The sequence below is a fragment of the Muntiacus reevesi genome, chromosome 6 (genome assembly GCF_963930625.1).
Source record: "Muntiacus reevesi chromosome 6, mMunRee1.1, whole genome shotgun sequence".
NCBI lineage: Eukaryota > Metazoa > Chordata > Mammalia > Artiodactyla > Cervidae > Muntiacus > Muntiacus reevesi.
Genome location: NC_089254.1, coordinates 14,803,359 through 14,815,534, shown reverse-complemented (window position 1 = coordinate 14,815,534; position 12,176 = coordinate 14,803,359). Strand labels below are relative to the sequence as shown.

The following is a 12,176-nucleotide window of genomic DNA, read 5'->3' as shown; positions in this document are numbered from 1 at the left end:
CTTTCAGGGTGAAAAAGGTTCTCAAGGACCAATTGGCCCACAAGGAGAAGCGGGCCCGTCAATAAAAGGGGACAAGGTACTGCATATAGGGTGGATAACAGAAAGGATGCCAGTAAAATGACTTTTCATTGTTCTTTATGTATGTACATTTATGAACTATGTACAACCTGACAACCATACCACACAGGTATCCAGTTAACTATAAACGTTTTAAAGACCAGTAGGAAGGGAAAGCTGCCAGAGAGGGAAAGGATATAAGAACTGTGTGAAAAACACAGATGTCAATTAGTTTGGAGTCATACATATATGTCAATGTCTAAACATATCATTATATTAGAATAACAATTGACATGGACGATTATCTTGGGTGTTGTATTTCTACTTGAATTTCTTATTTCTTTTGTTTACTGTTTACTGGTAGCTGTCTTTTCTGGGTATCTGTATTTAAGCAGCAGGGACAGTTGTAAATGGTGAACTACACAAATTCCAGACAGCATACAATTCTTGGTTCAAACAGTTGAGCTCTGGTTGTGTAACTCCAGTTCCAAAACACTCTAAAAATACATAAGATGCTCTTTGTTCCTTTGGAGTAGTGACTACTGAGTACAACACAAATACTGTGTTATAAGTTCAGTAAATTAACTTTTCCAGGTGTTGTTGACAGGCATTTGTGGTTTTATACCTGGAGCTCACGCAAAGAAGACACTGAAATATCAGGACAGTGTCACCCAGTAATTGCAAAGCTTTTATCTGACTTTCATTCCCTTTCCCTTCTCCTCTCTTTTTTTCTGATTCTTTTATATTCTGGGATTCAAGTGATTAGATAAACACTTCTGTGATAAGGACTCTCAAAAATACACCATTTCACAGAACGAGGAAGTAGCTTTAATACATATATTTAAATGTAATGTAATTCCCCAAAAAGGTCTGTTACATGAGTTGTTGAATATTTGCAGAACAGTGATTATGAATTGGGTTCGGAGTTGGAGGGAGAGGACTTGAATCTATCAGTTGTGTGACTGGGAGTTGAAAGTAGTAAAGTGTTAGTTGCTCAGTCATGTCTGACTCTTTGTGACCCCAGAGACTGCAGCCGGGCCCCTATGTCCATGGAATTCTCCAGGCAAGAATACTGGAGTGGGTAGCTATTTCCTTCTCCAGGGGGTCTTCCTGACTTAACCTCATCTGGAAATGGGGGTGCTTACTTTCAGAGGGTTTTTGTGAGGATTAAATGCAATAAAGCATGAAAAGCATTTGGCACAATGAATGCCTCATGATAGGCAATCAAGTTCTGAATCAGAATAACCCAGCTTTGAATTAGAACTTGAGTCCATTACATGTTTCCTTCTGTGGACATTTATTTAGACGAGGGGTTGACACAAGGTGAACCACTAAGAAGCACATGCCAGGGCCTGTCTTAATGACAGGTTCAGGTTTTTAATATTATATAAACTATGATCTAATCATGTGCTTTTGTTCACAAAAGCATGTTTATTTAGCCCAGGCATTGGCAAACTATAGGGCGGGCTGCCTGTTTTTGTAAATAAAGTATTAGACACACCTATTCATTTAACTACTGTCTTGTTGCTTTTGTACTACTGAAGCAGCATTCATTGGTTTTGCAAGAGACCTTATTATGACTCTCAAGCATAAAATATTTACTATCCAACTGTTTAAGAAAATGTTTGCAGATCCTGATGTAGTCTAAATACAACTGACATTAAAATAAGTGTACTGGGCTTCCCTGGCGGCTCAGTGGTAAAGAATCTGCCTGTCAATGCAGGAGACACAGGTTCGATTCCTGATCTGGGAAGATCCCACATGTTGCAGAGCAACTAAGCCCGTGTGCCCCAACTATTGAGCCCGTGCTCTAGAGCCCGGGAACTGCACCCACAACAGGAGAAGCCACTGCAGTGAGAAACCCACGCACCACAACGAAGAGTAGCCCCTGCTTGCGGCAACTAGAGAAAACCCATACAAAGCAATGCAGACCCAGCACAGATATAAATAAATAAATAAAGCATATTTATCCATGTCGCCTAATCCAGTAGTCAGCTCTCAGTTGTCAATTTACTTGTCCTATCAGTAGCATCATCCGCTAGGATCCTCACCTTCTTGAAAGAATATCTTCACCTGATCTCTCTGGCTGCATACTTTTCGGTCTCCACTGCTGGTTCTTCTTCGTCTCTCTGACCTCTAACACTTGGAGCACCCAAAGGGCTCAGTCCTTGAACCTTCTCTCTTCTCTTTCTCCTTGAAAACTTACCCAGTCTTGGCTTCAAATACCATTTATATCATGAGAGCTCCCAAATTGACATCTCCAGCTCACACCCCTCCCACCTACTTGATATCTCTGTTTGGATGTTTATTTTAGCTATCTCAAACTTAACACATCTAAAACTGAGTTACTGGTATTACACCCTTCCCCAGCCTTGCTTGATTTCAGTCTTTTCCCTCTCAATAAGTGACAAGTATGTTTTCCCACAAACCTCAAAGACATCCTTGATCTGTAGCAAATCCTGTTGGCTTTACTTGCAAAATCTGTCTAGGATCTGAGCACTCCCCACCACCTTCACTCAACAGCCTGGTCCAGGCCACAATCATCTCTCATACGGACGTCTCTTCCATTTGTTCTCAATGTGACTTCCAGAGTGAACATTTAAGACTAAGCCAGATCTTTCACTCCTCTGTTCAAAATCCTCTAGTGGCTTCTCAGCTCACTCAGAGAAAAGCCAAAGCCCTCACAATGGCCTAAAAGGCCCTGTCGATTGCTCTGCCTGAGCCCGCTGCCACACATCCTTGACTTCATCTTTTACCGCTTTCCCTCATGCTCACTAGCTCCAGCCACATTGTCTCCCTGCTGTTTCTGGAATGCTCCAGGCATCTTCCATGCATGGATGTTTGCTTTGCCTGGAATGCTTTTCCTCCAAGTTTCTACCTGGTTTACGCCTCTCATCAGTGAGACCACACCAAGTCACCTTTCCCCAGATTGCAGCTGTCTCCCCATTCCCCCATTTATTTTTCTCCTTAGCACTTATCATCATTCAGCATACTATTTATTCCTTCTATCTTGTTTATTATCTTCTGTTTTCCCCAAGAAAGTGAAAGATCTATGAGGAAACAGAGCTTTGTCTGTTTTGGTCACTGCTATTTCCCCATGTTTGAAGCAATTCCTGGCACATGATAAGCACGTGACAAATACTTGTGAAAATACATAAAGGATAAATGATATTGTTCTCACTGATAACTTTCACTTTATTTCTCAAAATTATTCATGGAATAAGAAGGTGAAGTTCTTTCATTTTGTTGCACTTACCTTAGATAATTTCTTACGTTTTAAAATGCATTTTTGTTAAGATTTGGAGGAAAAAGGTATTTAGAAATTTAAAAAATAATTTTCTTTAATTCCTCTCTCAAGTACTGATTTTCTTGCATCCTATGAATTTTATGCTTTTAAATATTTCTGTTATGATCCTAACAAGAAGTGTTTGCGTCATTATAATAAAAATTTTTGAATTTTTGGTTCCTCTGTGAAAAAATGATTGATAAATATAAGCTGGTGCAAACATACACCATTTTTGATCAAAGAGGGAAAAAATTATTCGCTATTTTGGCAAATTCGAACCACATACTATTGAAAAACAATGGTGTTTTGTAACTTTCCCTGTTGAACTTCTTTATGGTTTAAAAGATAGACTTTAATCCATCATATTGCAAGATGAGCAAAGTGTGAAAGAATAAGGTTAGCTGTATTGTTATATTTCTGACTTATTTCTACACAGGGAGATATGGGACCTGTGGGACCCCAAGGACCGATGGGCACCCCTGGAATTGGGAGTCAAGGGGAACAGGTAATTGATGCTTTCTTTCCCTTTTGTACAGAATATTCTGGCCTAAACCTGGTGTTCACTGAAGGCCAGTCCTGCAAACAGCTATGAGTACATTTGATAGTGGAATTGCAATGGTATATCTAAACGGGAATGTAGGAAGGGATAAGGTGGTTCCACAAGATTCTAGTTTTGAAAACTCAAAAAAACTTAAAAAATAAATTGTGTGTTTCCTGGTGCTGTGACTGTTAACATTAAAGCCTAATTTACAGGATAAGGGTTTTAGAGTTTTTAGTTTCCCTTGGGAAACTAAATATTTTATTTACCTGGTGGGTTGTATTTGTTTTTCCCCTTGAATCTTTATGACTGATGAAATCCCATTCTGTTCTGATGCCAGTACAGTAGTGTTTCCCATTTTCTAGTCACATAACAATCTAGGGAAAAAAAAAAAAAAGCTAAACAAGGACCAGCATTAGAGGCACAGACTTTACTGAAGGCGCACTGTTCCTGAATAGAAACAAACCACGGAGCAGGTTTATAAATGACCCTTGGTCCCTCTTGGTCCCTCTTGGTCAGAAGAAAGGAAAGGCCTGTGAGGCTGTCTCTACATTTATGGCTGGAACTTCTTCCAAATTCTTCTGATCATAACTTTTCAAAAAGCAAGGCAATTTTGTTTAGCTGAAATAATATGAAGATAATATAACATTACTATCTACCTATATAATCTCATTTAATCAAAGTGACCAACAAATCCAAATTTATTTTGAATGTCCTCTTGTGTAGAAAGTGGCAAAAAGTTTAAAATTTATGATTATGGTTTGAATTATTCCATTGCCTAGTGAACAAATAGTACTTCCTTTATCTAGGATGGGTGGCTCAAACGGTAAAGAATCTGCCTGCAATGTGGGAGACCCAGGTTTTATCCCTGGATTGGGAAGATCTCCTGAAGAACGGAATGGTTACCCACTCCAGTATTCTTGCCTGGAGAATTTCATGGATAGAGGAACCTGGTGGGCTACAGTCCATGGGGTTGCAGAGCTGGACACGACTGAACAACGAACATTTATCTAGAATAGGGAGAGAAGAATAAAAAAAGGAGATAATTCAGAATCTCATTGTTGACATAAACTCTGAGTTTATTTCTAATTATATGCTAATTAATCAGTATTTTTTGTTGTTAATTCAAGCAACAGCCAAGGTGGATATTACTCCTTTTTCTATTTCGTTCCCCTTGGTAGAGGTCCTAGTGTAATATATCGGGAGGATTACGATGCAGGAGAAGCCAAGATAAATCTGTATATAAATATTTAGATAACAATTAAGAGCTGTTGGCTTTGGACTACACAAGGATCATGGTTTGACTACGCCACCAGGCATTCTCTGGCTTTGTGGTTTTCTTTGCTAGTTTCAGCAAAGTAGCTTCAGCTAGTTCCTGATCCTGGAAGTGGCAGTGCTGTTACATCCTGGGTTTTGTGCTGTTCCTGGCGCTGAGTCACCATTGTGTCGCTGAAAATGAGGTTCACAGAAAGCCAAGACTTTTCAGATGCTGTTTCTCAGTGGAAGCTGTTCTACAGCTTGAAAAGAAAAAACAAAAAAACACACACCTCTTCGACTTCTTTTGCTTTCTCACCCTCTTTTCTTTTCCAAGAGTAAAAACCTTCCAAGCTGTATGTGACTGTATGGAGCTGACTCCTACTGGGTAGGAAATTGAATGCAGTGTGTCATTTGTAAACTGAACAAGCAAAACACTTGTGTACCCTTTTAAGACAAAGGATTTATATTCTATTTAAATTTAACCTCTGCACAGGCGGTTACCCATTTTTCTTCTTATCCTTCATATAACATGCTTAGCCATTGAATTACTGTTATTGTTAAATCTTCTCGTTTTTCTTACAGACATTAATTTCCCACTCATCTGTTTCTGGGGGAACTTCTGTTTCCAGCACCACGTTTACAATCTTTCTCAAATGGCCTCTGCAGATTTTCATTAAATATTTGGAGGCTTGACTACTTCAAATATCTTATAAAATAAAGTGAAATGTAAATAACCACACATACATGTGTATATAACTGTATGCGATATCCTTTTAATTTTTTGGATCCTCACGTGGTACTCGTAGACTGTTGTAAAAGTCAGGAGGGATTCCCTTCTTATAATGGTTCAACATAAATACTGAACCTTAGCTTTCTTAAATTGTTCAAAGTGCTTCATCTTCATCAACCAGAGAAAAAGGGAATGATATCTGTACTTTAAAAATGAACAAGCAGATGTATCATCTAGCTGGAGACAATAGGATCACATTTGTAATAAAATTATCATGTATTTGCAACCATTATTTGCATAATTGTGACCTGTGGGGGATAAATAAAACAGTCTTAGTTTTTCTTTCATCATCCCTTTAAATTTTTGTTCAGTGGGGAAAGTTTTTTCTTTTTCCCACCACAGAAAAAAAAATTACCAGCAGGCTACAGACTTTCATATCACTTCGAGATAACAGTAAGTTATAGAATTACCTCTAGAGGCTTCCATGGTGACTCAGGGTAAAAGAATCTGTCTCCAATGAAGGAGATGTGGCAGGAGCTGCAGGTTCGACCCCTGGGTTGGGAAGATTCCCTGAAGATGGAGATGACTAACCACTCCAGTATTCTTGCCTGGAAAATCCCATGGACAGAGGAGACTGGTGGGCTACAGTCCATGGGGCCCCCAAAGAGTCAGACACAACTGAGTGACTACACATACATAGGATTACCTCTAAGTTTCAAGTCAGTTTTAATTGTGTAATACAAACTATTTAGTCAGTGTATGAATTTTCCTTTTAGTCTTCATTCATTTTGTATGAGCTTGTGGTCCACAGGATGGAATGTACTTCCGATCCCTCCCAGGCCGAATCAAGGATGGGAGGATGGGATCAGGCGGGAAGGGCATGGAGGTTCTTTCTTGGCTGGTCTGTTGTCAGATGGCTCTGTGTCTTCTGGTCTTGACAGATGTTTGATGCTGACATTCTTCCTGGTGGGGTTCTGCACTGCCCCTCCTGGACACTGACAAAGGACTCTTTTCCTCCAGCTGTTTCTCCCCATCAGCCTCTGCTTTTCTGGGAATATATTTACCCTATATGAACTCTCTCAGCTGGAGTTCCATTATTCTTCCAGGTCCTCTTGGACAGAAATCAAAGCAGTTCCAGGCCAACTCTAGGAATCTAGAGTACATATAGTCCACAGGAAAAAAAGCTTGCACGGCCTTTGCACTGGGAAACTCTGGGTGCACAGGTTCACCCCACCCCAGCCCTCTCTCAGCTATCAGAGCATATTTTAGCTTTCTTCCGTACAAGTCAGACACTGGTCCATTGTGTTCCAGAAACAAAAATCAAGGTCTCCCAGTGGTTTCATTGATGTTCCCTTTCTATAATGTGGTAAACTTCTCCCCATTTTCTCCAAAGAAAACACTTTAGGAGATTGTTTTCTCTGGAGAAGACCTTATTAAATCCTGTATCTTCTCCTTTTTTATACCCACAATCTGAATGAGAGGCAAGTATTAGAACATTCTTCAGTTTGGTGTTTGCAGACTTTTGCTTCTTAGAGCCTAGGTCAAATTTTTAATTTCACATCATGATAGATATCACTTGGTACAGCTAGGATACAGGTTTGCCTGTATGTGACTGGGAGGTGAAATAGGTTAATAAGATGAAACTGCATTTCTCCTGTTTAAAACTCCAAGTTGGTGTGTTGTCTCTGTTCGTTAGGGTCTTCAGAGGTTCTGGCTTCTTCTTTCTTGTTAGTTTGACATTCCAAGAGTGCTTTCCCCATCCACCTGATCCAGGATAGGCAGGTACTGTGTCTTCACTTCAGCAAGGGGGAGGGGAACAGGGATGCAGAAGCATATCCTTCCTTTAGTGTGAAGCAGAAATTGCACAAATATCCTCATTCACATCCCATTGGATACAATACAGGCAATATCCGCTGCAACAGGGATTAGGAAAGGTGGTTTTTACTCTAAGCAGAAATGCAGGCTAGTGAAAATTACTCTTACTATGGAAAAATGGTAGGATTGCATATTATGGTTCCACTAGCAGCCTCAGCCACCCATTCAATAAGTATTAATTGAGTACAAGTAATTGACTATGGGATGCGAACTGAACTTTTACTTCAGAGGATTTGAAACTTCTCTTGCTTAAATTCCTTCTTAATTTCACTAATATTATTCTTTAAATTTTATTTTAAAGGGAATCCAAGGTCCTATTGGCCCACCTGGTCCACAGGGGCCCCCAGGACAAGGCTCACCTGGTCCCAAGGTAACTTTCTAAATGAGAGAAGAGTTTAATCTATTTTCTAACTGTTGCTTTCTGGTCAGTGGCCAATGCATTTGGATGGCAGCAAAGGGGATGAACTTCAATATCAGAGATCTCTATTTAATGCAAAATGCTACTGATATTCCTAATGGTTTAGAAAATGTAATGTGCGTTCCATATGTTCTTAGAAGCTTTCACATTTGTCTCCTGGCATCCACTGGAAGGCTGATTCTAGGATTCCCACTCCCTTCCCCATACTAAAATCTTAGGATGCTCCAGTCCCTTAATCTAGTCATATCTCCCTGTATTTTAAAAATCATCTCTGCTGCTGCTAAGTTGCTTCAGTCATGTCCAACTCTGTGTGACTCCATAGAAGGCAGCCCACCAGGCTCCCTGTCCCTGGGATTCTCCAGGCAAGAACACTGGAGTGGGTTGCCATTTCCTTCTCCAACATGTGAACAAAAAATCATCTCTAGACATCTTCTAATACTAAATACATTGTAAATGTTACAAAGCATGTAGTTGCTGGCATGTGGCAAATTCAGGTTTTGCTTTTGGAAATTTTTGAAATTTCTTTCCTGAGTATTTTCCAGCCAAGTTTGGTTAAACTGTAGCAGAGTCCAAGCTCATACCACTTGCTGCATGAAGGGCCAATAAGCCAAGAGGCACAGTGTTGGGGAGAGGAACAACTTTTTTCAGAAAGCAAACAAACTGAGAAGATGGTGCACTAATGTTCTAAAGAACCATCCTAATTTGGGATAGAATTCAAACTTCTTTATTGCTAAGGAAGGGGAAAGCTGGAAGGGGTTAAGATCAAGAAGAGAAGGACGACCACAGTGAGGGTCCAAGGAGAGTTGTGATAACATTTTGTTCTTGGTCAGTTGACCTGAGTCTGGTCCTGATGTTCCTATAAATCTTGACAAGACAATTGTTATTTTTGTTCATACTTTGTTATATCATATGAGGTAAGTTTGCACAACCTGTAACCTGCAAGCAGAACCCCTTTAGTAATTAACAAGTCTACATGCAGACCTGAGCAGAGGCTCATGACTCAGCGATTAAAGCAAAAGAACAGATAGGTACACTATGGAGTCAGAGATGCTTAGCTTCTACAAGCAAGAGGCAGGTGATGGAGGCGGATCTTAGTTCTTAAAGAACAACTCAGAGATATCCATCAGATTGTTATGTCAGTCCTTAAGACCTAAAGTTCCTAAAGAGAAGGAACTGCTTTATCACTCAACTATTGTCACTACTTTTCTTGTTTAACTGGTTTTCCTTTGTTTCTGCATTCCTTCACTTCCCTAATTAGTAACTGCCTGTGCCTGCTTTTTGGAACTTAGGGAAGGCCTAGGAGACTCAAGTCTTTATCTACAAACAAAAAGTGGGGGAAATGCAGGAGCTTTGAACCTAGGAGGGGTCCACAGGGTCCTGCTCAGTTCCAATCCCCCCTTTTCTTTGACACTTCTTAATCCTAATGGGAACAGGGCAGACAAGAAAGGGAATAAAGTTTTGGATAGAGAGGTTAATCACAAACTCAGCAGATGGACTTAATTTTATGGGGACTCTTTCAAATCCACAAATGTGGAACCGGTGGCTACCGAGGAGGTAGCTATACTTACACATCTTAATTTATTGTTTTTATTACTTTTACTTGTGAGACCCTATTCGAGCAACTCAAGCAGTAATATCAGTAGAGGTTACTGTGGGTTGGCTAGTTTTTATTCTCACCAATGACACCACAGTAGGTCCAACAACCAAAATGTTTAAAGATATGGAGTTGGAAATAACCTAGCCAATAAAAGTTTTCTATGAACGTGGAGGCAATTTATCTTTTAAATTATTTATCCTTTGGGGAGAGGCATGACACTGTTTAACCAGCTGTCCCTAATGTTGATTCAAAGAATCACTGCTCCTGCTCCTGCTAAATCACTTCAGTCGTGTCCAACTCTGTGCGACCCCATCCCTGGGATTCTCCAGGCAAGAATGCTGGAGTGGGTTTCCATTTCCTTCTCAAAGAATCACTAAGCATTATTAAATAAACACTTCTCTGAGTGTTTCCCTTGTGGCTCAGCTGGTAAAGAATCTGCCTGCAATGTGGGAGACCTGAGTTCAATCCCTGGGTCAGGAAGATCCCCTGGAGAGGGGAAAGGCTACCCACTCCAGTATTCTGGGCTGGAGAATCCATGGACTGTATAGTCTATGGGGTCGTAAAGAGTCGGACACGACTGAGCGACTTCCACTTCACTTCTCTGAGAGTACCTTCCTTTCAGTAGATTCCTTTGAGAGTCCCCTGTGAGAAGCAGCTCAATAGAATACAGTGACTGTCCTTGAAATTTCTGATTTGAGCTCAATAGTGAAAGCTCAGGTTGTTCTCTCTGGTTACGATACTGCTTTCGATCAGCTGTGATCTTGGTCTCTCGTGTCAACTGTAGTTGCTGTGGGTTATAACTGCCGATCTTTTCCAGGTGCCCTTCTTGGGGACTCAAAGTCAATTTTGAGTATTATGCACAGCCTGTCTTTTAAATCAGACCATATATACATATATATGTACATATATATATTTGCCTGAAATATATCTGTATTTGAATAGATAAATGCATATACACACATATGGGAATGGAGCCTATGAAACTCAGGTTTATCTTATTTTCCTGATATGTTTTGCTCTTAGGAGATCAAAGGTAGGTATATGTTATTTTTATTTTGGTGCCAGAGTCAAATACTCTTTAAATACTCTTTCCTCACTAGGGAGAAGTTGGCCAGATGGGCCCTACCGGACCTAGAGGACCAGTGGGACTTGGAGTACAAGGTCCAAAGGTGAGTTGTCTAAGCTAGTCGGAGGTATTTATGTCATATTATGTAAAGCTTCATTTATATCCAGAGGAGATTACTTATTCAGAAAAGAGTCTGATGCTCAAGTCATATGGTTTAAGAAGAATCAAAATATTTGTTTATTTTAATACAACTATGTTTCTATTATTAATTTATTAGCATTAGAGGTCCTCTTTCACCACTTTCAGAGTGATTCTTTAAGGACATTGCTGCCTGCCATATTATAAAAGTTTAGTAGAATTTCAGTAAAGCTTACTTCCCTTCTCTTGTTTTGTGGCTGGCTCCTTCTCATTCTTCAGGTCTCAACTCAAAAGATACTTCCTCAAAATTCATTTACTAAACCTAAAGTATGTTCACCCCACTATTGTTACCCAGTTATTTAAAAGCACACTGTTTGTTCCCTTGATTTTACCACTTAACTTGCATGTTTTTTGAATCACTCTCCATTGTACTACACCCTCTAGAAATGCACTGCCCTCTAGAAATGGCAGGCACTTGCCACATGGCATTACTGAATACTTGATATGTGACTGGTATGAACTGAGGGTACCACAAAGGTACTCTACACTCTGGATTACAAAGCTTGGTACAAAAAATGAATGTAAACTATATGATCAATATATTTGTATATGGAGTACATGTTGAAGTGACAAAATTTCAGATGTATTAAATAAAATATATTATTAGAATTGTCTTTATCTCTTTCTTTTAAAGTTGTAAATGTGGCTATTAATAAAATTATAATTACATATATGGCCTGCTTTATATTTCCATTGAACAGTGCTATTCCACTGGGGCAGAGACTGTTTCCTTTTCTTCTTTATTACTGAATCCTCAGTTTGAGGGACACAATAGGTACTCAATAAGTACTGTTGAATAATAAATGAATCCTTGTTTTACCCTTCACAATTTCTAGAACTCATTCTGAAGGCATCTAGAATCTGGCAAGCCATGCTGAGGATTAAAATTCATCATTGTTCTGAAGTCACAGTCATGATTCTTAGGAGAGTTTGGGTATTAAAATAATATGTAAGATACAGTCTAAGACAAATATATACAAGTTTCATATACATAAACATATAATTGCAAGAGACAAAAAATATACTAATATAGTGATAATAGCTGCCATTTGCTGAATGGTCTGGCTTTGTCACATAATGTGCTAAGTACTAAATACGCCATGTACGTATATATCTATATACATATATATACATTTATGTCTATACATGTCTAT

The 12,176-nt window shown here is 39.4% G+C and overlaps 1 protein-coding gene across 1 annotated transcript in view; it reads left to right on the top strand.

Annotated features, from left to right (window-relative positions):
- COL28A1 (collagen type XXVIII alpha 1 chain) overlaps positions 1-12,176 on the top strand; it is a 183,145-nt gene that overhangs the window by 58,288 nt on the left and 112,681 nt on the right. Inside the window, exons 15-18 of the mRNA XM_065938605.1 lie at positions 8-76; positions 3,780-3,848; positions 8,045-8,113; positions 10,859-10,927. Coding sequence (XP_065794677.1) covers positions 8-76; positions 3,780-3,848; positions 8,045-8,113; positions 10,859-10,927 — 276 coding nt within the window. The remainder of the gene's footprint in view (positions 1-7; positions 77-3,779; positions 3,849-8,044; positions 8,114-10,858; positions 10,928-12,176) is intronic.